We start from the raw sequence: 25,314 nt of genomic DNA, 5'->3' as shown, positions 1-25,314 counted from the left end.
ATCATTTAGAGGGTGGCCGAGCTGGTCCCCTGCTGTGTATGGTGGCATATTTGTGTCCAGCCTTGTTTCCTGACACTCCACAAATTCATCACAGATGCAGCATCTGACCATGCAGAGTCAGGCACCACGGGCAGTCAGGTGAGCTTGGCTTTCCTGCCACTTCAAAATATGCATTCCTCAGTATCCATTTTCTCCCTCTCCTAGAGACCAAATCACCAATCTCCTCCACTACATATTACCATACACCATACCATACACATACTCCCTTGCTTTTAATTTATTCTGCTCCCCTCTGGGCAAGCTGGTATGCAGCCACAAGAGCTACATAATCCCCTCCTGTCATTCATATTTTAAACTGAGCAGCATCTTTGCCTCATGCAATCACATTTGTCCATCCACTGTTTTTTTTTTTTTTTTTTTTTTGCCTTTTTTTGTTATTCCCACTAACACAAGTGATTCCTTGGGGCTCTTCTCCCCTTGCTCTCCTCCTCCACATTCAGAGCTTGGCTTTTTTTTTTCTTTATTTTTTTTTTTAACTTATTACCTTTTATTTCACATATGTAGTGCATATAAATACATCTCTACTCATGGTCATCTTCCATCTTTCATTAGAGTTTATGTAAGAAAAAAGATCATTTTTGTTTTGGTAAATGCTTCCTGGAAGAGTCAGGAGACAGCAGGCGGTTCAATTTTCAATTCAATTTTATTTATATAGAGTCAAAACACAACAAAAAATGTCTCCTGACACTTTTCATGTGGAGCCAGTCTAGACCATATTCTTTCATTTACAGAGATCATGCAAAACAAGGAGAAACCTTGAACAAAACCACCAGCAACAATAACAATAACAGCTACAATAACAATATAAATATGACAAATAATAATCATATATGGTAGTATATGTATATAGTATATGCTGTAGCCTAATCACAAGTACCACAAGAGGATTTAAGACATCTGTATGCTTAACAGGAACCGCTTGTCAGTTTGTCAGAGGGTCTGAAAGGAGGAGGATTAGGAGCGATGTTCAGCTATTTTTGTAACTTCCTAAAAAAGTCAATAATGCCCACTTCACGCATCGACTGGCCGGGTGAGCTGAGGTGAAAAAGTGTGCAGGATTTGAACTTCTCTTTCAAGCTCCCTGTTTCTCATTCTTCACACTGCTACTACTGTCACATTTTATATGTACCTTTCATCGGAGTGCATGAATGGTTTTGGGGAGAAACTGTGTGTGCCACTTAGCTCATTGGAATGACTATCATGCCTTCTCGCCCTTCTGCATAACCGCAGGCTTTTCGCCCTGCCTTAGTGTGTGGCCAATCTGAACACGTATGAACACTTTTGCCCTTTATATGTTGTAGGACAAGACTTTATACGAACTGGTTGATTTCAAACATACCCCAACCTGCTGTCCTAGTTGTTGGTGTGGTGAGGACAGGAAGTCTCAAGTGGCATCTATGCAGGGGGCTAATGCATACCTTCTTTAAATGTGGTTCCACTGAATGTGTGTTTAGTCTTGTACTCTCATTGGTGGCGATGAACTCAAAGACCCAAAGATAATGGCCTGAGGACACTCCAAGTGTCTAATGTCTCTGGTTAAGGTTTCCCCCTCAGAGAGCTGACATGATCAAGACTGAGCCAGGATGGCAGCATAGCCTTTATGAAACACCTAGTGCCACTGAGAGAAAACTACGTTCATCATGGTGCTGCTGGATGAATGTCGATTTTATGCTCTTTCAATGATATTCCACTTCCACTCTTCTGAGAGAAGTGTAGATCAAGGACCATACAGTAGTTACTCTGACTTAGTGGCTTTGCTGCCAGAAGCGCTTGTCAGCACTTGACCACCCATGTCAAATCTGTATCCTACATCTCCATTTACTGTGTGGCCATGTGGTGGCACTAACAGCTCAGACAGGATCCACAGTCTACAGCAGCTTGAGTGTGTGTGTGCGTGTATGTGTGCATCACAACTTTTTGCAGTGGTCCTCAGCACTCTCTCTCTTTTGACGAGTGACACATTAATGAGGTGCATCCAATTCAAATCATTGAACTTAGACAAATTAGTCAGACAGGAAAGTACTTTTTAAAAGACGTAACCAAAGATGTTTTCCCTCTCTCTCATCTCAGCTTGGAACCCAGCTCAGAAAATGTTGATTCATACTGTGCAACCAACTGCTAGTATAATAATTTTATGCTTCAGCCACATACTAAGAAGTGGGAAATAGCGATTCCGGACAGGCCCATAAAGTCTGAAACATGACAAAATGTGTGTCTGCCATTGTTAAACATGTTTTTAAGACAGGTTTATAGCATGGATTGTCTTCCTCAACACCTTTTTTCATGTGATAAATCTCTGGGGTTTTTTTTCTTTTCTTCACAGGGAATTCCGTTTCGAACTGCATGCGTGCAGCCAGTCACTATAGCTGCTGGAAGCTAAAGCCACACCGCCACGTCATAAAATGCAGTTCCAGCAGCTTCTCACCATGTAATAAGTAAAAAAAATGCATTACCGTTGGCATTTGTAAAGGGATCAGGGCATCAGCTTTCATTGCTGTCCTAACACCAAAGAATCTAATGTTCAGTGTTTTGAAAAGCGTCTTTCAAACATATTTTATTCTACTTTTATACACATTCAATCTTACATGAGTGTCTTAAATCTCATGCAGTTTGTGACTGTGTGACACCACCACGCAAATACAGATAATATTAGGCGCTATTTGCACAGAAGACTGGACATAAAATGAGTCTTAGTAATGTGTGTTCATCTTAATTGTCTGCAGAAGAGACTGTCAGCTCTCACAGAGGAAGGGGGGGGGGGGGTCCTAACTAATTGACTCAATATGTAGCTATGACACAACTGCTAATAGCTTCCTCTGCTATCCTCCTTATCAGACTTTTCCCAGAACCAACATGGCTTTATGAAACCATGTCGGCATCCTGCGGCAGATTAAATCTTTCATGGTAACATTAAGTGAGACCCTTAAATATTTACCTAATCACCTGCTGAATATGTGTACTTTTTTAATGCTGGAATTTTCAAGGGAATGAAGTTTGAGGCAATAATGACTCGTACAAACAAGGAGGAGCAAATGCAAACAAGGACCCCATTCTTAAAATTGATGCAGCACACTGTACATTACATAATAAGAAAAAAACATAAAAACACTTATCCAGCATCCTACCACCAAATTCAGTGAACAGTATGATTAATCCATGCAAAAGACCCTCACCTAACCCTCTTTACCCCATGCTTAATCTGTGCAGCGCTGAGGAATAGCAGCCTGCCTGCTCTGCTCAGCTCGCTGTGCAGTGGTGTCACAATCTACTTTTTGCTTTTAGTTTCATCAGGCATGGCTACTTCTCACAGTTGACCTGTTTCACATAAGTGTGGGGGAACATGCCACTCTGTCCATTGCACTTTCCTTTCCACCAGTTGGCATCAGACTTATCCAGGACCTGAATGATATCTCCACGTTTGAAGTTCAAATCACCGTCCTCCTTGGCCTCAAAGTCAAACAGTGCCTCATAACACATACTCTGCATAAGAAAAAAAGATAGAAAGTCGGTTATCCACATAAATTCCAGACTATGTGCACACAATGCCTCAGCATAATATTTGGAGTTAAAACCCGGCACTATGAAATTACTGTGTGAAATCTTCTAATTCAGTGAGTGAGTGATGGATGGATGGATGATTTTCAAATCTCCTCTGGATATGGTGGGATCATAATTTATATTATCTTTGCCAGGGATTTACATTTAAATATGACATGGTATCTTTTTTTTGTCATAGTAATGTTATAATGGCATTCACAAAGGTTGGGACTGGCTTCCGATTAGGAAAGTCAATTTTTACATGGACATTCAGTGTAATTGAATGCACCAAAAACCCTTATCACAATGTCCACCAACAAGCAAGAGGACATTGTGATAAGGGTTTTTGTCAAAGGTCAAAAAACAACTTTCAAGATTCATGCTATTAAAAATGGCACTTGCACTTGCAGTTGCTTGTGTGAATGTGTATGAAGCCAGTACCTCTCTCTCTCTCTCTCTGCCCCAGAGCAGCTACTAAATGGGCCTTGTGGAAAGACGTTGTCAGCTATGTGCACATGTTTTACCGTGAGCCTTTCTGTGCAAGCTATGTCCTCTAGGTTTGTGTAAGCTCTTGATTGTGCATGTTCATGCCATGTATGTGTGTGCATTTGTCTCGTCTGACCTGCTGCATCTCCTCCATGTCACGGAGATAGATCGTTTGGTTGCGGGACACTGAGGAGGTGAGATGATATGACACCAGCTCATTTAATGAGCTGAACTTTACCACCCATAAGAAATACATTCCTGCACCGTCCCGCAGGATCTTAAAGTGCTGAACACCACTGCCAAACCTGAGGAGGATAAAAATGTGAGCAAATGTGAGTTTTTGTGGTAAAAGCAAGTAAGAAAACAAAAAAACTTTCTTTAGTTTGTGTAAGTAACCCACAGCTAGAATGATGATGAAAAAATGAAAAGACCCACACAGGATGTCACAGACTTTCAGATTTAAAATGAATCATTCCATTCCATTTATTATTTGTCCCCAGAAGGTAATTTGTGCCGTAGAGGCACAAAAACACACAGCAAAACAAAAAACATCATACAATATAACACAGAAACACGCAGCAGCTCAGAACTGTCGCGAGCTGTTAAAGCTCCACTGGGGCAGGCCGTGTCCACAGTAACCCCACAGGGCCTATAAATAACATATTGAATATTGCCAACATCAATGAACAACACAACAATTACAAATGTAACAAACACACTGGCGACAGCATGCAAAATCAACAGGACAAATATAGCAAACTGCGCCTTGACATAAAGAAAGCATTCATTATCGTTATCTTCCCCATCTGCGTCTAGTCAGCAACAGCAGCAGTTCCCTCCAGCCATTAGCTTTCAGGGCTTGATTGAAGGAATTCTTGTACCTGTTTTTCACGGCAATAGCAAAACTTAAGCAAGGGCCAGATGGCAGCTTATACTCTGAATTAATGGGATGGGTACAGTTGGAGAAAATGGCTGCTGCTTTATTGAGCACCTGCTTAGTGATATGTGAACTACTGAACAATACTCCCAGCTTCTCAACTAGCACATGTGGCCAAAAAGTAGATAAAAAAGTCAGCAAAAAGCAGCCTAGCTTGGTTCTTGCTACAATGTTCCTTCTAGGTGTTTATATAGGCCAGCAGTTCTCGAACTTATAAAAAAAATAGGTCCAATTAGCCTCTTTAAATTTCATTTTCTTACAAAATCAATGTTAGTTTTATGAACCTATACCAGTGTTAACAGACTCCTAAAAACATATGATAACAAATAACTAGATACCTCAGTCAGCGCTCAATACAAAACCCACAGTACTTATCTAAAAAAATAAAAAACTCTTCTCAGGATCCCAGGAAGCATAACAAAAATACACAGTTTGAGACCCAAGCATTACTTTGATAGAAAAGCTTTGTGATTCTCAGAGTTACCGCCCGCAGTCTTGCCTGTGCGATGCTGTTGGCTCCAGGGAATGGCCAGCCTGGGAGCTGAGCTGTTTCATGGTGGGACCAGAGAGTATAGAGGATGGAGTTTGAGAATAATCTGTTTCTGTAGATATGGTGAACTATCACTTCCAGACTATTTGGATTGTTGCCAGGAGAGGCAAGATAATTGATGATCCCTGCCAGGATAGACTGGGCCTCCAGTATCAGCTCCACAAGTGGGCACAAGTACGAAAGCATGTCAATGTTTTCTCCATCATTAGTGTAAGTTTGTTACACTTTGTGCAACAGTGAGTTACCTTGTGTGTAAGAGAAGGTCAGTATACATAATGACGTCATCGTAAATGGTGCGTCTTGTTCCTGTTTGCCTCAGTTTGAATGCTCATAATGACTCACATCTAATAGTTATTAACAACCGCTTACAACAATTTAAGAACATTTTACACAACCTTCAGCGTTCGTCTTGAAATCGCACTGAAATTGCACAGCTGGCCCAAAATCTTGTGCCAGTTGCTGGTCAGGTCTGTAGCCGTTAAGCTCCCCATCATCCTGCTTCCTTGAGCAGTACAACCGTTTTCATACTGAGCGATTGACTGATTTTGTCATTGTACTTTCTTTTCCCTTCTTTAATTTCACATTTGATTTCTTTCTTCTTGATTTCGTGCATAGCTGCAAGTTTTTCTCTTCCCTCAGTGCAGTTTTCTTTTTGTACAGCAGCGTTCTAAGCCTTTATACCCACAGCATGCTGTTTGACTAGATCTTAAGAAATTTGCCTGGAATAACATGTTCACAATCTTACTGTGTCTGGTTTGACTTGTGACATGGTGGTGGAAGTCTCTCAGTGTTTTTGTTAATGTGCAACAGTTAACCAAGAATGATGTTAGGAGCATCAGGGGATATAGTTTGAAGCCTCTGTGTTACTTGGTGGATAAGTTCACAGGCATCACTTTCAAATAACCGAAGAAACCCCCAAGCCAAGTGATGTGGACAGAGTTCAAGATCAGCGGTGCAAAACCTCTCTCGAATGATGACTTTGTGTTACAGATGATTTACAGTAGGAAAGAAATGAGCACTGTGAACTGCTACAAGACAAGCATAACACAGCAAGAAAATTAATGCTAAATCAATCAGTTTTCACAGCTATGAGATCCTTCATCTGAATATTTTTTCTAATAACCAAAAGTATCCTGCTAGTTATTTCCACAACAATTAAATAAAGGAATCAGATCTGTCTCCATTCCCCAGATTGCAATAAAAACATTTATTGTTGTGTTTCATACACTAAAGGTAGTGTTGTGCACCATTAGCATTTTAATATTATCATTATTGACCTTTGTTTTAATTGGTAAATTCGATTAAGATTGAAATCTAACTTTAAATGGTAACCTGAGTGCAAAAAAAAAAAAAAATTCATTAAGCAAATGGCAAGAAATGAATTTGCACAGCTACCATAAGGACAAAAAAGCAAGTGGGAACAATAAATACGCAAAGTTATAAAACTGAATAAACTACACAATCAGTTAATTTATTCCCATTATAGTGCAGGAGACACGTTTTCAAGCCCTGGCTGCACTACCAGGAAGAAGGCGAAAATGAAACCCTAGCACTTGCAAACATGTCTTTCATCAGGTTACATCACAAGCAAAAGTGAGACCCAGAGAGGTCGAAGCTCATATGAAATCCCTTTTTCATATTCTGGCATCACACACGCAGGGGAAAATGACAGTCTGCTTTGACAAAACGTTGACAGATCAATGATCATGCTGTCAGACTGACAGAGCTTCACAAAGACGCCACCTTGGACAAGGCAGATGAGAAAGAGCACACGGTACTCTGTCTGTACCCTGCAGTAGATATAAAACTGCATGTAGTGAGTGGGCGAACTTATCCCAATTAGATTTTTATTTTTTTTTTACCTGCATCTTGCCCTCACTCTAAACACTCCTACCTTTAACGCCCCACTGTCCACACACTTTCAGGTTTCGATGGTGTTGCGCATGCTGGCTCACGTCACACTGTCATAAGTTACTGGGGAACTTGAATAGAACAGAGCCATTGCTAATGTTATTAGTTAAACCTGTGCTTTTGTAAGTGAAAATGTGAGTGAAAATGTCTGCTGTCTCAAGCCTACTTGGTCATGGACAGGTGCTAGATTGATAGCTTCCTCACTCTCCTTTTAAAGGTGTTTTCAACCTGTTTTCCCCTGATGAAATTATGTGGTATCGTGAAAAACAGAACTGACAGGATATACTGTGGGTGGGGTTGAATCTACAAAGTTGTAAATTATGCAGCTTCTTATCAGACGCTCCACTGTCATAAATGTCTGTCACGGTCCTTGCACTCACTGCAGCCGAGCAGCGCCCCTCCTTCTCTGCTGCTTGCATTGTTTAACTTCAACTACATAAATGAGAATTTAAATTACAATAATGATGTATCAGTATTTGCTGAAAAAGAGGCTAAGCCCACACTTTAACCAGCTGGACAATGTAGCGCCTCAGAGATTTGTTGCACTATGGTGGCACAGGCGTTTAAGGCGCAGATCACGTAATCACAACATCCCCTAGTTTGAGTCCTGCCAAGACCTTTGTTGCATGACATTCTTCATCTTTTCTCATCTTGTTTCCTGCTAGCTCTCTGGTAACTACCCTCCAATGAAGGCACAAAAAGCTTTGAAAGGAAACTGAAGTAAGTGAGGAGCAAAATCCAGTGTGACCTTTAGTGTTGTTGCACTTATGAAAGGGAAAGTTTGGGCATACTTTTTAGCCACAGTGATAAGCCGCTTATTAGACAGCAGGAAGGACACCCTTCATTGAGGCCGCACTTATGACATTGAACATTTAATCTCTGTCAGCAGCAGGTTGTAGAGATGCTGTCTATATCATGATTCTATGGTCTATTAATTCTGTAAACACGCATTTCTGGGGGTCCTGATCTAAATCAAGGGTCTAAGATGTCAAATGCTGTACAGATTGTAAAGCTCCTTGCAGTTCTCCTGTTTGTGAAACCGGGCACTTAACATAAACTTTACTGGACTTGCTAGAAAGGAAATGAAAAGAACAGAGGAATCTCCTGGTTGCATGAGGTTTACTATCTGGACTGTTTAAGTGAAAGCTCTACTAACTAGATCTAGATATATCTAATTGGAGTGGGCAGAAAGGCACGGCTCCTGGAGCGAGCTATGCCCCCTAAATATGAACTCAAACAAGTCTTTTAACTAAATTTTGATTGAGTGATTAAGCAGCAGACCTTTATTTAAGTGGGGCTAATGCATTATGCCTTTAGGACATAATGAAGACAGAGATGCCCCTTGTCCTCAAATTATATTTGAGAGCAAGTTTTGATTTTTGGAAGTGATGGCTGTACAACTATCCATCTGTGTCTCATTCATCTTCGGTTCAGAATCTCACACACTTAAGGGCATGTTTTTTCTTTTTCCGCTAAGATGTTTTCTGATAAGGTGCATTTTGAAGATAAGCTGCAAATATTTTCTTCAATCTGCTCATTGTTTGTTTGTGTAGTAATTTTGACATCACAGATGCTGTGTCTGAGGGCATCTGAAGATGTATTTTGCAAACTACGCAGCCTGGCTTGGGCAGTGATATCCAGGAACAGACTGAATGAATACTGAGATCAGACATAGTTCTTTTGTCAGAAACACACATACATGCGGTCATGCTGGAGGTCACAGTTCCCTGGGAGGACCGGATGGATAAGGCCACAGAGGGGAAGAAGGCAAGGTATGCTGACACCGTAGACGAGTGCCACAGATGAGGGTGGCTGCAAAGGATTTGCAAACAGGGCCTCAAGATGGCTATGGTGAAGGAGGAGGGAGCTGTGGAATGCTACTCAGACACACGGCGGGGTCTAATCAGCCCCAGCTGGGTCGTTAGGGTAAGGGTGTCTGATGATGCCAGGATACATCACTGATGATGTGTGTGAGTGCATCTGAAGATTTATTTTGGAAACTGTATCAGTGCAAACGGTCAAGAGAGAATTAATAGCTTTTTAACATGCAAATTCATTCTCCCAAACTTTTACAATGAATGCAAATTCAGGTCTTTTCAATAAAAAAAGTCATGTGAAGTGGCTTTGGGAAAGAAAAAAGAGAAATATCAGCAAAGACAAGTGTGTGTTTGATAGCCAACAGAAAATTGTCTTCACGGTGGAGTAATTGAAATGACAACTGACTTGACAGAGAGGGAAAAATCCCCTGGAGTGCTCTCGCTCTCTCGGATGACGAAGGCTCCATCCACTCTCTGCCTGGCCAGCAATTCTTCAGCTTCGGCTTGGCTCATTTTCCCGTGAAACCAGCTGTAAAATTCAGCAGCACAAAAAAAAAAAAACATGTAACTTAAAGTTGAACCTCAATATGACATATATATACAGTAGCTTCCTCTGAGGACAAAAAAAGTAGACATTTAGAGCTACTTTTGAGACAGTTATGGACATGTTAAGGGTACATAGGGCTTCTTGTTGATATAATCAAAAACAGTCAACCATAAATAAACACAGAAATACAAATAAATACAGAATTTCTTGCCCTTCATAAGGGCTGATTATGTTAGAATGAAAATAATAACTTTGTTTTTAAACCATGGTCAGGACTCAGGTGCGTTATTATGTCCAGAAGTCAGGCTTTGATCCAGTTCGTCTGACTTATCTCAAAAATGACTTTCAATAAATATCTGGTGGAAAAGTAAGGTTATGAGACAAGGAAGAACTCAAGAGGCAGAAATATAAATGGCCATTTATAAAGACATTTTATTTCAGCTCTTAACGCCTCAGATAAGTAAGGACAGATTGTCTTGATGGCAAAAACAAAGAAAACAAAACAAAACAAAAAAACAGAAAAATGCATCATAGAGGTTGACAGCAGTTGAATAATCTAACAGCTTTCAGTTGACTGTTTTCTTGTACTTCGCATCTTTGAGATCAGCTTTGTGCACTCAGAAGTGCTGACAAGGGCTGTTTGTTGACCTTTAGCTGCCCTGCAATTCAGGGGCTGAATTCTTCAAAGGACACAGCCTGCGACTGTGTGTACTTTGTAGGACCTGAAGGCCAGGCTGAACCTGCTACTCCTGTACTAATGAGATGATGATGAGAAGCCAACACAAAAGTGCATTTGGATGATCCCTGTTAACTCATTAAATGAAAAATGTCAAAATGTACCAGCACGTTGCCCTCAGGTGCCTGACAAAGTGGCAATTAAAGTTAATTCTATGGCATCTTGACAGAAGTGGAAAGAAAAGTTTCATGAAGGCATGAGAAGTGATTTTCTTGCTTTTGCTTCTATTATCTGTAGTATGTACACTTTGTCTGCTGAGATGATCAGATTTTAAAGCTACATTTGAGACAAAAAAAACAAACAAACAAAAAAAAAAACATGGCTGCTGGCTCTCTTTATGGCTCTGGCCAGCAATGCTATGGAGGTCAAGATGGCATGTTGAAGATGGGACCTGTAAGGCAGGTAGCTGGTGTGGTCTTGCAAGGCTTCCAAACTAAAAATTGCTTTAAATTTATAAAATTCTTATTGAATAGGAGTAGGAGTTTGGGATGGTACAGCCTCCTTCGCTGTTAACATCACGTGTAGCCTTGTAATGCAGACTTTGAAGTGTGGCAGCGCCTGAATGGAGTTGCAGCATGCTGTATGTGTGTTATCACTGCAACAGAAAGACAACCCGTGCAGATGATTTCTCCAAAACAGTCTGAAGAGGCAGGCAATTCAAAGTGCTCTACATACGCAAAGAAAAGCAATAGATTGAAATTCAAAACGATAAACAACAAAAACTAAAATAAAATCAGTGAATATAGAAAGAAATGACATTTTAAAACTCAGATATAAAGGAATAAATAATAAAATGAACTACAATACAAATAGAACGGACCAGAACTGCAGATACTGTGCAGTAATATGTTGTAAATTGCCCCAGGTGCAACAAAGGAAATGAAAGTGCAGCTGAGATAAATCAAAGGCACAGATTTTCATTTAGTTTTGAAAGTGGCTATGGTATCTACAGTAAAAGTAGCCCCTATGTCACCATAAGTGTCTCAAGGCTTCATCATAATTACCCATCTTTTGCAATAAAGTTATTTGCTCCATAGCCAGCGATGTGCCTTTCAGTTTTTACTTTATGTTTCCAAGCAGCTGATAAGAGAGAGTTTTCTTTAAACTGCCATGTGCGTACAGAGGCAGTGCGAAGAATATATAGTGTCGACATTAAAGACAGGGAATCATGGGAGGCAGCTGAGTGAACATTAGACAACTCAACAATCCTGGAGGAAGATCACAGCTTGGAGGGGAGCCGGTTGAAGTGAAAGATGACAGATGTGGGTCAGTCATCAGCAATGTGTATATTTTTAACAAGACTGAGACCCTGCAGCCATGCCGGCAGCTCTGTGGGTCTTTGAGGTGAACGTCAGCATGCTAACATGCTCGCAATGACAATGCTATACCTGCACTAACATTTATGTGCCTGGCTACAGATGCTCCATGTATAGTCAAATCTCTCCAAGAAATACCTCTGCACAGAATGCTTTCACTGGCCAATCAGTCATGTTCAATCCTACTGTTTAAAGAACCAGCAGTAGTGTACCATCAGAAACAAGCTCAGTCAATATGGGTTTATTCAACTGCTGCACTGTTGCAGAGCAAATCCAGGCCAGTCAAGGGTAAAACTCCGTTATACGACTTGAGACGATGTCAAAGGCGTGGCACTTTACGCATTCTGCAGTTTATTTTTACTGCTTTATTTAGATGCTGGTGGAACAGGACAGACAGGAAATAGAGAGAAAGAGAGGGGATGGCATGCAGCAAAGGGTCTCGGGATGACTGCAGGAAGGACTCGACCTTATGTTGTGTGCTCTACCAGGTGAGCTACTGGGGCTGACCTACGCTGCCAGGGTGTTTTAGACACAAAACACGAATCTGAACTGGTAACTACTTGTATGTTTATATCAGGCTAATGTGGTTAAATTTAAGACATTGACTATGTTCATACAAACTGCCATCATATCGATATCACTTTAAAGAAAACAGCCCTTAATTTAAGAAGTTGGGTTTCTTCCACAGCTATACTATTCATATTCCCTTTCAGTCACCTCTACATTATGCCATGAATAGTCATTTGACATGTTTGTGTCTATCCTTGCCTTGTAAGAATGCTGTGCTTTGAGTCCCGGGTTACGACATGTGTCACAAAGTACTGTGAAAGCTCCAAAGCACAGTCAGAGTTAGATTCAACTTCAGTAATATGACTAAAATGAACTGAACTCAGTCTTCCATGTCTTGGTCCAGCTATGCATGTGCGGTATTTGTATTACTGTCTTCAGGCGATATGTCATATTTTTCTTGTCAACAAACACCATTAAAAGACCAAAACCAATAATGAATACCACGAACATGGACGCTGCAGTCCATCTAACACACACCGTCCTGCCGCCAGAAGGAACCATTGCTTGGGGCTGAGCGTCACAGACAGTGTAGGGGGTCATAAAATATTAAGAGACGGACTGACTCACTGTTGAATTTTGGTGTCATTAGATCATAGTTGCCCGGATGTGCTCCAACAGTAAAGAAAATCACACAGAAAACAAATGATTCCCTCTCTAATAATATGGTACCAAGCTGATGAGTATACACAATTGTGTGTGTCGAGCAATGTTGCTTGAGGTTCAACTTTTTGTGGGTCAAAGGTTAAAAATTGCCATTTTAGCCGAACCAAATCAAAAATGGCAATTTAAATACAATCATAAATTATTTTACTATTTCTTAAATGTCACATGCTTATACTTACAACTGATGTACTTAATTACCACAATAACTCAAACTGTGATAATAACTTGAGTCCATTATCAAAAATACAAAAAACATTTTCTGGCTCCAGCTTCGCCAATTCGAGGATTTGTTGCTTTTCAGTGTTTTATATCAACGTAAATGTTTTCGTTTGTTGGATACAACAAATTAGGCTGTACCTTGGTCTCTGAGAAATTGTTGAGGAAATTGTCAGGCCGGGACTGAGATCAGGACTCAGACGCAGAGATTTCAACACACAGATCTTTATTGAACTCAACTCAAGATCCACCTCGATGAGTGTCAAACCAATAGGCTATAGAATTATACTAGGCAAAAGGCTATAACTATAAATATCTAGTAAGAAAAATAACAAAGAACAGAAAACGCTCACTATGAGGATTAGACTAGAAAACACTATGACTATAAAAATAATGAACAAAAGACGCTCCAGAAGGAGGAAAACTCTACGGGCTATGAATACAGAAAACCTACAGAAGCTAGATAAAGAAACCTATAAACTCAAAATACACTCCTAAATAATGGAGGAACCTTAGCAACAAAATAAAACCAACAGAAAGTCACTCAACAATGAGGAAAACAATTCGGCTATGAACTAAACTATGGAAATAAACCAAAAACTATATTATCAAACTTACAAACCAAAAACACTCACGAAGAGGAAACTAGAGCTTACAGACAGATACTGTGGCTGTGGCAAGGACAAGGGGGATGACAGGCTCGGGTGAATCGCCGACGAACAAAGACACACTGGCACAAGACAAGGGAGACGCAGACTATTTAACATGTGGAGGGTAATCAGGAACAGGTGGAGACAATAGGTAATCAGGGCGGACACACGGGACACATGAGGAAGGGCAAGTGCTCTGAAACGAGAGGGGAGTTAGACCTTCAAAATAAAACAGGAAATGACAAGACAACAACCCCATGACAAGACAAACCTCACCGCGGTGTGACAGAAATCTTCCACTGTTGTCTTACACTGTATAAAAACCGTCAAAGCAAACAATATTAAAAATGACAATAATTTAATATTTACCTTCGTGGCCTAACTGTAACATAGTTCTTGGGAATTAAGCCTTCTCCCCCGTTCAGGTGTGCTCTGTACCAGTTCTTGTCACAATCTTCACTCACAACCTACAGAAATGACAGAGTAACGAAGATGAAGTAAACACAGTGACAGTTAGAGAAAAATTAAAAAAAAAAAATGACACATGACAGATCCAACAGGTGGCTCATTTTTATCCTCCTAACAATTGGAAAGCCACTGCAAAACAGACAGCCTATTCAAGTAGCAATTCCACTCCAGGTCCCCTGCTGGAGTCTGAATCATTGCTGGCACTGGAGGTGTTGTCCTGGTGAGTGTGTCTGTGAGACAGGCAGACAGGCTGTGCGCTGCGCGGCCATCAAAAAGTCAGACAACCTCAATGGCTTCATTTGGAGTCTCTAAACCAGGCATGTCAAACTCATTCCATAAAGGGCCGTGTGGCTGCAGGTTTTCGTTCCAACCAAGGAGGAGCACACCTGGCTGGAATCAATTAATCAGCTGATCTCAGTCTTCAGCTGATAACTAAGTGATCCCATGATGTTGATTGGTTGGCCTGATGTGCTCCTCCTTGGTTGGGACAAAAACCTGCAGCCACACGGCCCTTTATGGAATGAGTTTGACATGCCTGCTCTAAACACCCACCCAGGTAGCATCTGTCTACCTGAGCATCTGCAACTATCATCACACTCAAACCAAGACACTGAAAATTATTTGTTGTGCGTGGGAATGAAATAAAGACTTCAGATGTAGAGCTACATTGACATAATTGAGCCAAAGACTTTTCTTCCAAGAAACAGCACTTAAAGAGAAGCTCATATTTTAGAAGATTATATGTCAACGTTCAACATCAGCTTTCTGTTCTCACAGAGATGCTAATTTACTGCGCGTTTATCCAAATAAGGCATTTTCAGTGCTTCTCCACTTGGCAGGGAGTCAGGGTGAGTGATCGAACACCAGCTGTGATGCAAATTAAAGCCATATAATTATATCAACCTGGACAGGTCGCACTGTGCACCAAAATCCAACAGTGCAGAAATGTAGTGCATCATGAACAGTTTATATAGCCAATATTTCACAGAGTCCACTGTCTGTAGCTAAATTTCAATGGTTCCTACTGGAAACATATCGACTCACACACTGCGACAAAGCAAGACATGTGAGCTGTAGTGACCACTGTTTGTAGCCTGTACCTGGTTCAGTAAACAAATATTCTGTTCTATTGTTGAAATGGTGAAACTGCTTCCAGGCGATATTAAGGTGAGGTAGATTAAGCATGTCATTAAAGAATAAGTACTTGCATTTTAGGTGAGTGTTAATATGGATTACATACACAGGTGTATAAACGGCAGCGATAACACACACACACACGCACATTCATTTTCATAATCACATGTTGAGTTGTTCCAAAAACCAGAAAAGCCTCAAGCCTGTTTTTAAGCTTATTTTCTCCTTTCCCATTAAAAAAACCCACAAAAAACCTGCATACACGGTATGCTACAAGCCCCCCTGTGCAAAAAAATACTACAAGATGCTGCACCATGGAAGAATATTGAACTTCTGAAACATGTTCATGCACATGTAGGATGTGTGAAATTGTCTGCTGCAGCATATGTGTGTTTGTGACTCCTCAGCCTGTAAATATCAGAGCCTCACTCTCTCTGAAAAATGACATCCACCTACCCACAAACAGAAAAATATTATCCACAACACTAAACCTGCAAGAACGAGTGGCCTTGATTTCAAAGACTGGCTCCATGGAAAGATGAATAGATGTCTCAAAACAGAACTTGACTTAATAAACAGTTCACTGTGTGCATGAGTGTTTTTAGTGTGTTTGCTTTTGTCTGTCGCCAGCATCCTGGATTCATTTAAAAACACACACCAACCAATTTAAACTTGAAAGTTTACGAAAATAACTCATGAGAGAGCTCACACACACACACACACACACACACACACACACACACACACACACACACACACACACACACACACCCACCCACCCAATCAGTCTCTCATTTGGGAGCTCTAATGAGCTGAATGTGGGCTTTGAAGAGATGACACTCCACATTAAAGACACCAGAGGCTTCAACTGGTGATCATGCAGGACGGTCATTCGTCTAAAAACCTGTGACACACGTCTGAGTCGCAGCTCTACGGCTGGATGTGGCTTCACGCTGCTGGGCTTTGGATCATGATGGCTCAGTGACTGCCACGAATTAATATATATGTCGGCACAATGTGTTTTGAGACGTTTGTGGCGGAGAGCAAATGAGAGAGCGACTGAGCTCAGTCTCCAACTCCTAAATGTGATTCTACCAAAGAAACGCTCTGAAACAAGAGAGAGGCAGACAGAGGAGGGGAGTCCAGAGGAGGCGTTAGGTACTGAGAACACATACTGAGTTGCATCCAGTTCCACATTTTTAAGAAGCAAAATTAAAAGCAGCAGTGGTTTCGTCCGCATGCATCTCTGTGATGAGTTCTCCATCTTTCTCCCGTTCCTCTCAGAATCCCTCAGCACCAACCACAAACTGAACAATAATGACATAAAAAATGACTGAATCAATAAAATAGCACCCCAAAATCCACAGACCCAGCTGGAAAACAGGCTGCTGACATGGCCGCCAACAACAACAAAGAGTTTTTGTAAACACCACAGCAGCAGCAGCATTAACAGTTGGAGAAGCCTTTATCCTCTTCGAACTCATGGTGGTGTGAGCAGTACTGGAGCGGAATTGGGATTCCAGAATAAAATCAGCGCTTCATCCAAAATTCTTTTCCTCGCACTCTGCTCACATATTCAGGGCATGTCCTGCTGTTATTCCAGGGTAGACCCAGTCCCTCACTGGAGAGACTGCACCTGGAGTAGGAGTGCCTTTGGATCCCTCAGCAGGAGTTGAAAGACGTTGCAGGAGAGATCTCCTGGGATCTCTGAGCTAACTTGCTCAGCCTGCAGCCACTGCAGCCCGGTAAGCGGCGGAAAAATGATGCTTACAATGCTACCATGCTAATGCACATGTTGATCTTCAAACAGCAGAGGTTAAGAATGGAATTTTTGGCATTCCTTACAACAGGAGGTACCAGACATAGCTTTTAGAAAAAGCAAATGTAAAGCCACAAATATTCCTGCATTCTTTCCGCAATCATCGAATAACTGATGCAGGTTTAACCTCTGCAATAAGTTCTGTGTAGCGCTGCATGCTCTATGAATCTTTACTGTGAGCAGTGTTTAGCATCGCTAGTTCAAGTCAGGACTGCAGCTGCGACTCACCCTCTCAATGGGTGGCCAGAGACCTCAAGGTAGCATCCTCTAAGACTATCGCTGTCTTACAGTTTCTTTGGTAATGTTGGAAATGTTTTGTTCATGGTCACACATCGTGTAACCTGAATGTTGTAAGGACCCCACAGAAAGTAATTAGTGACTGTTTGGCAGGAGTTCATTAGCACAGTGTGTCAGTTTAGGGCTCCACTTGGAATTAGTCAGTGTTCGTGGCCCTTAAAGTGATGGCAGAGAAAAGGCAATATTAACATAGGTGAGGCAAATAGTGAATGCAATGAACATAAATTAGATTAGATAAGATGTTATTAATCTCACAACGGAGAAATTCACTCTTACAGAAGCGCGCGGGGGGGGGGGGGGGGGGGGGGGGTTGCAAATGGAGGTGCAAATAAGAACAATAGGACCAACAAAGTGCAAAATAAGACTAATAAAGGTGTAAATAAGAACAAAAGGAGCAATAAATAACAAGCAAGCTCCTTCCTGCACTAAGGGGGTCTCAGCCAGCCACTGAAAGAGCTGCTCAGCTCCTCTACAGTCTGGTGCAGTGGGTGTGAGTGCTGTTGTCCATGATGGCTGTGAGCTTGTGACCTCCTCCACAGTGGGCAGCCCAGGACAGAGCTGGCCCTCCTGACCAACTGGTTTAGTCTCTTCCTGTCCCGCTCTGTGCTGCCCGGGGCCCAGCAGACAACAGCATAGAGGATAGCAGAGGCTACCACAGAGTCATAAAAAGTCCTGAGCAGGGGTCTGCACACTCCGAAGGACCTCAGTCTCCTCGTGGAGGCGACTCTGACCCCTCTTATACAGGGCGTCAGTGTTGTGGGACCAGTCCAGTTTATTGTTAAGGTGAACACTCAGGTACTTGAAACTGTCCACTGTCTCAATGTCCTCCCCCTGGATGTTTAATGGTTAGTGTGGTAGTGTCCTCCTTCTGAAGTCAACCACCATCTCCTTTGTCTTACTGGTGTTCAAGTACAGGTGGTTGCACTCACAAAAGTCCATAATGACTGACCGGTACTCCAGCTTGTTCCCCTCTGACACACAGCCCACGACAGCAGAGTCATCAGAGAACTTCTGAAGATGGCAGCTTTCCATGTTGTAGGTGAAGTCCGCGGTGTAGATGGTGAAGAGGACAGGAGAGAGGACGGTGCCCTGGGGTGCACCCGTGCTGCAGACTACCACCTCTGACTCACGGCTGCGCATTCTCACGTACTATGGACGGTCAGTGAGGTAGTCGATGGTCCAGGCAGCAAGATTTCTATCCACTCTCGCGTCTTCCAGCTTCCCCTCAGAAGTGCCGGTCTGGAGAAGTCAAAGAACAAAACCCTCACAGCGCAGCCGGCAGTCTCCAGATGGGTGAGTGCCCGTTGCAGCAGGTAGTTCTCTCAGGCGTCCTCTACCCCGATGTTGGGCCTGTAGGCAAAATGCAGCGGGTCCAGGGTGGAGCTCACCATGGAGCGGAGGTGGCTGATGAGGAACCTCTCCTTGCTCTTCATGAGGTGGGAGGTCAGGGCGACAGGTCTGTAGTGGGCAGGTTCCGTGGCGTGTTGTTTTAGGAACCGGGATCAAACAGGAGGTCTTCCACAGGACAGGGACCTTCTCCAGGCTGAGGCTCAGGTTAAAGAGGTGGCAGAGGACCTCACAGAGTTGGTCCACACAGGTCCTCAGCAGCCTGGGGCTGATGCCATCTGGTCCTGCAGATTTCCACTGCTTCAGTCGCCTCAGCTCTATCCTCACCTGTTCCGATGTGATTGAGAGGGGGGAGTGAGGGGGGGACTGGGGTGTGCTGCAGAGGGTGGGGGGCGGAGGTGGGCTGGTGTAGAGAACAGTCCGTGTGGGTGTGTGGAAATGAATACATATATTAATATTTCACCGAAACAAACCTTTTTCCACGGTGTGACACATTAAACATTTATTTTTCAACAGTGATTATTTGAAAGATGTCATCCCGCCGATAGGGCCGTCAGAACAGAAAACACTTGTGTGTGTCGTTCTAGAGGGCACGAAACAACGTATTTTGGCACTAATACAGCAAGAAGCTTTGTGTTAATGTTTGACAATGGGGGGCTAATGATTGATCACATCAAATCGGTCAGGATCAGGTTGTTTGGATCCTCCTTTAGAGAGAGAGAGAAAGGGGGAGAACACAGTGCTGCACATAACAAGACGCATAGTGCAGGCCATGGATGTAGTTATTATAAAGAGATGAGCAAAGTTACTTTTACAGTGAGTGATCTCCAACACTTTTCTTCACCTTTCTGCACAGAGAAAACTGCAGATAGCACAAAAGTCTCAGTTTGAATTGTGGTTGCCTTACAGCTATTAATGTGACTGAGGCAGGTGTGAAACGTGTTACACTAGCGCCTGAATCTTAAAATATTGTTGTTCAGCTGTCACCGAATGAATGCCAGATTTCGCAAAAGCGTCGGTTCCTCTTTGTTTTCTGCAGCTGGCTGAGTGTTTCACACACACAGCATCTGAAGCGAAAAGGCAGTCTTTCAATGGGTCTGTGTTCTGCTACACATCTGCACAGGTCAGGTGTTACACACACATTCCAGGTTTATACCGCAGAATCCCTTGTAATGAAGCGTCCTAATGGAGGAATCCTGAAATCCATCAGAAAATTTTTATGTTAAGTAGCTAAAAGTCCATGATCCACATACCAATCCAGTTATCAAGCAGAATCAGTATTAGCAAGATGTTGCCAATCAAGATTAAATAACGTTTTTTAGATGCTGTTAACAGGATGGTAACATCGCCATTGTATAGATGTTTAGAAAAGTGCATTCCTATAATGGCAACAAGAGCAATAAGTGACTTCTTTTGTGTCCTTCAGGTTCGCCAAGCTCTGTTTAAAGCCATCTGGTGCTCAAGGCAGAGAGGAAGGTCAAATATGAGTATAATCTAATCTTGTCTGAATCCAAAGCATCAATTTGCATATTATCTGCATATTAACTGACAGCAAAGGTTAGTCGGCATTAAACGGGTGAGACTGATTTGTTTGCACTACTTGGCAAGCACTTGATGTTTGTTAGCTGTTGGTGGTGCAACTCCTGCTTAGGTGCAAATACTCAGTCGCTGACACATTTTACACTAACACTGTGTGACCCATTTTAACCTACACTGTAATCCCAAACAGTTGTACAAGCTCATAACTAATAAGGTCGTAACAATCAAATGCCGTTGTGCAGTTGACTAAACTATAAAGTGTTGAGCTCTGTTAAGATTTATACCCCTTTAATTGAATAGGGCTTAATAGTTTACAGCTAATTTGTGTGGAACGCTCAAAAGGTTTAGGAACCATGCAGTACTGTCATGACGTCCTGGTGGGTGGATCTTATCTCTCCCTCAGGTAAGCTGAGTCAGCCATCTTGAATTTGCCTTGATGTGGAGTTTACGCGAGCTGGTGAGGACGTGGAACACAGTTTAATTAGTTTTTATTTGTTTGCTCTGAACACTTCTATCCCCCCGCTTCAAGCCACCACCACCTCAGTTTTTTTCATTGGTCTTATTGCCCTGGTTTTCTTAAGCGCCGTTTTATCATCAGCCCTGATTTGGTAAGTAACGTTAAGGGTTTTGTTTTGAATTGAATTTTGATAAATAGTCTGAATTTGGAACTGGGAATGCATTTGTACAATGTGCACAGTGAATAATTGTTGTAAATAGTTTACAAATCCAAGTAATGGTAACTTTACAGTGGTGGGAATTCAACAACTAGAAGTTGTTGAATGTGACGAATGTATGTTACTTCATCTTACAACAGTGTAAGGATGAACTACATTTCCGATAATGCATGTTTGCCCGGTAGTTGAAGTTGGAGGTGGATAACGTTATCCCTGCTTTCCGGATTCTGCTGCTTGTTGTTTTTGCTGGCCGCCGGTTATGCACGTGTACTGTGAGTTTTAAGTGTTTGCGTTGCACAGTCAATATTTTACTTGTGGAGTTATCAGCACAGCCAACCTGCTGTGTTTATGTGTGTGCTAACGTGAAACGAACATTATGCTAAACAGCATAATGTGAGTGTGTTATCATGGTGCTAATCAGGCCTGTGTTTGTTTTTCCTCCTATAGGCTCAAGTGTGTGGTTGTGAGATCATCTCGAAATCCTTTTAACAGTTCAGGTAGGATGAAATAGTGTTATTAATAATTTCTTTTATTTGAAATGCTCAGACTTTAATTAAAAATATTTAAATTGCAGGGTGAAGTTGGCCCAATGGAGTGGATTTTGTGATGTGAATCAAATTTACTTTTATTATTTTACTGTTCTCCCTGTTGAGAGCAATTCATCATCATGACTCTTTAGCATGCCCACCTTGAACATGTTTGTTTTGATTTTTCCAAAATTTAAATGAGTAAATCTACATTTTCAGAATTTCCCCGAAAAGCAAACGGCAGGTGTAAAAGTTGACAACACATCATGCCGTGACATATTTTTGCCATTCACAGTAAACAAAGTATAGAGAGGTTTTATTATTTTAATTTCCTTTAGATAACGTTATACAGCCTGTTTTTAAATTGAAGAAAGACGATTAAGTTTTTATTCTGACCTTGGTTCTGACACATCCCTAATAGAATTACCCTTGGTTTTGCTACCTATCAACTGAAAACTTATTCAAATACATTCACAATTCTGTTCCTAATTCATCTTTGTACATTTCTGTGTAATTCTGTCCATGTACAGGTGTTTGCAGAGTTCCACCGAATCAACAACATTAACCTGTGCAATCAGTTCTACAAGGAGCCGGATAGACACTCACCTAAACTCATCACCTTTTTCAGAGAGAAGGCCACCAAGACTGGCAAGACAGTGGAGGAGCTAGCCAAGCTCATGAGGATTTACGACATTCAGGTGAATTTTTAAACTTTGCATGATTCAGAAACAGATTATTAACAGATTATTAGCATACAACTGTAAGAAGCCATAGTGTGAATTGCCTTGTATGTAGCAGAAAAAAATAGTCATATCTTGGGACTGTGACCCGGGGTTAAGCGATTGTGCCATGAACACAATGTCATCTCATCAGAGAGAGATGTGTTGACAAGATGTATTTATCAGAAAGAGGTACCTTAAAAATACTTTATCAGCTTCAGCAAGTCCAAATAACTACTGTTTTTCTAAAACTTGATTTACAAGTTTTTTTCCTTTGTGAGTTATTAAAGCATTTACAATAGAAAGTTATTAATTTGAAAAATGTTTTACTGAAGAAATGGTGACCCAAAATACTGAATCTACCATCTGGAGCAATGACCACCATCAGAATATGGCACTATTTAATGCTTTGTTGTTTTTTTTTAAGTGTTTGCATTTGTGTAATTACTATTGTAATGGATATTTTTTGTCCATCTAGGAACAATAAATAAGAGAAGGGCCCTTGTCCTTCGTGTGCTTCCTGCGTACCTGCGTGAAGATGCCTCCAAGTTCTTCAGGACCTGTAATGTAAGTGTACTGGCCTCACTATCAATCCCTTTGCCTAGCTATTCAGTCAGCTTAAACATATGACATCACTCAAATAACTCTAGGAGGACCAGGACCTGTTTATGGAGTTTACCTGAGTTGTTATTCTGCAAAGTTCTGCAAAGTGTAGAAATGACATAAATGAATAGGTAAGGGTATAAAGCATTCCACTAAACAAAAGGTATGCTAACAGGTAGGTGTGAAACTAACATAAGATATTAGCATATGTAAAAAAAAAAAGTTTAAACATGCAGCTTAGTTGCAGTCGAACTGCAAAGTGCTAAGTGAAAGTAATGTCACTTCTAGACATCATTAGCATGATTTGTATCCTTGAGTGGCTGAACTCATTCTTCTATTATTTGTGTTTTGTAGACAGCAGATGGTCCAGACCTCACAGACACTCCAGTGGCTCTCTTGACAGTTGTGTCGGGTGACACTACTGATGCGGCCCTCTTTAGCCCTGAGAGCCTCTGTATTGTCGTGGAGGATGAAATACTTGTGAGTGGTCCCCCAAAATCTGGCTGACTAATTTCTCCTGCTCTTTGGGTACATTTATGCACTAGACCTGCAGTACCCAAAGAATCTCGAGATTACATTCACATTTACCCAAAAAGTTGTGATGTGTCTTGAAGACAACAAACCACTGAAAGTGCATCTACTGACACTGAAGAACGATTTATTCAATGATTGAATCACTTAGAATGGACTAATTGTTGAGCTGAGTATTGAGGATGGTTTTTGTTTTACAAATGTAATCATTTGCCTCTTCTACCTCAGATTTAAGATGTGACAATGTCCCCCACATTATGAGTTGAAAAATATTGAAAATTTTGAGTGTATTTCTCATTTTTCTATTTTCTGTAAAATATCAATTTTACAACTTATAACATAACATAGTTTGTGGTCTGCTGATGGATACAACGGCCCTGTTTACACCCAGCGTTAGCATGTGTATGCAGCTCTAAGACCAGGTGTGAATTACGGCTGTGAACGAATTTTATAAATTCAAATTTAGATTCAAATTGTAAAAAATCTGCACATCAAGTGAGTTTTATAGTTATAAAATCACTGTTTCTGTGAATGGAGTCTGCTGGCTTTGGCCAGTGCAGCTGTTTCTGGTTAAACTAAAAGCTATCTTTTTAGAGATCTGTTCCATAATTTCCATAATGGAAAATGGGAAAATAGGGGTCCATTTTCAGATAATATGAGACCAGAATTCCTCCCGTTTGTCCAGGACATCGAAGTCTTCCAGGATGTGTGGATCAAAGTATCGATACTTCCGACAACCTTAGTCTAAAGTGCATCTTAACTGCCAGCATTCAGCAGCCTGTTCGAACACACGGTTTCAAATGATTTCACTATTTGCACTAAATTTGCAAGAGGACATGTTGTTGATGGTAAACATGTCAAATTTTACAAATACAGTAAACAGTAAGCAGTATAGGCTACTTTTTTGTCGTGCATGGAGAAAGTCCCCAGACTCCCTTGAAAAACTGCAAAATTTTGTGATTTACTTAATTAGGTGACTATCACTATTAATACATTTTGTGACAGGCTGTCTATGACAAACTCTTTAATATTCGGGCTTCCTCATAAATTCACAAACGTTAAGTTACTTCTTTGTGTGAGAAACATTGTGTCTTTTCGTCCCAGCATGTTGGCCACCACTGTTGGGCCGCCTGTTAAAAACAACAACCCATTTGGTCTTAGCTGAGATACAATCAGTGTCCACTTGAGACTTATGTTGATAGGCATTCTAATGCCAGGTGTGAGACGACACGCTCTCTGTCCACCTGAAATCGACTCATCCAAGATGCATGTTAATGCCAGGGGTAAACAGGGCCAAAGATAGGACAGATCAGGTGATGGTGAACATTCCCACTGAGAGGGTTTGTCCTTGCAAGTTTTCTTTGGCCTTTCTTAATCTGAAACCTAGAAACTGCACAGCAGTAGACGCTCATTAAAAAAAATCTCAGGCTTTGTTTGTGACAGCTGGAGAAATCAATAGTTACTGAGATTGAAAGAATAATTACCTTAAACAGAGGGCCACAGAAATGGAAGCTGCAGAAGAAAATTGTTCCAACTGTCTCTCAAAGTAAACAATGTAGCATTTCCTTATTGTAGAAAACTGACAAACTAATGTATATATCTATTTTATTTTGACACGGTGGCACAAACAGAATGACAGTGTTGCACCAGTTTGTAAAAC

The 25,314-nt window shown here is 41.3% G+C and overlaps 1 protein-coding gene across 1 annotated transcript in view; it reads right to left on the bottom strand.

Annotated features, from left to right (window-relative positions):
• Nucleotides 1-684: 684 nt before the first annotated feature.
• grb2a (growth factor receptor-bound protein 2a) overlaps nt 685-25,314 on the bottom strand; it is a 31,595-nt gene continuing 6,965 nt past the window's right edge. Inside the window, exons 2-5 of the mRNA XM_041966853.1 lie at nt 14,366-14,463; nt 9,705-9,827; nt 4,220-4,388; nt 685-3,540 (exon numbers count right to left, since the gene is read on the bottom strand). Of these exons, the coding sequence (XP_041822787.1) occupies nt 3,358-3,540; nt 4,220-4,388; nt 9,705-9,827; nt 14,366-14,463 (573 nt within the window). The 3' untranslated portion in view covers nt 685-3,357. The remainder of the gene's footprint in view (nt 3,541-4,219; nt 4,389-9,704; nt 9,828-14,365; nt 14,464-25,314) is intronic.

This window comes from Chelmon rostratus, chromosome 3 (genome assembly GCF_017976325.1).
Source record: "Chelmon rostratus isolate fCheRos1 chromosome 3, fCheRos1.pri, whole genome shotgun sequence".
NCBI lineage: Eukaryota > Metazoa > Chordata > Actinopteri > Chaetodontiformes > Chaetodontidae > Chelmon > Chelmon rostratus.
This window is presented reverse-complemented; position numbering and strand designations above follow the sequence as displayed.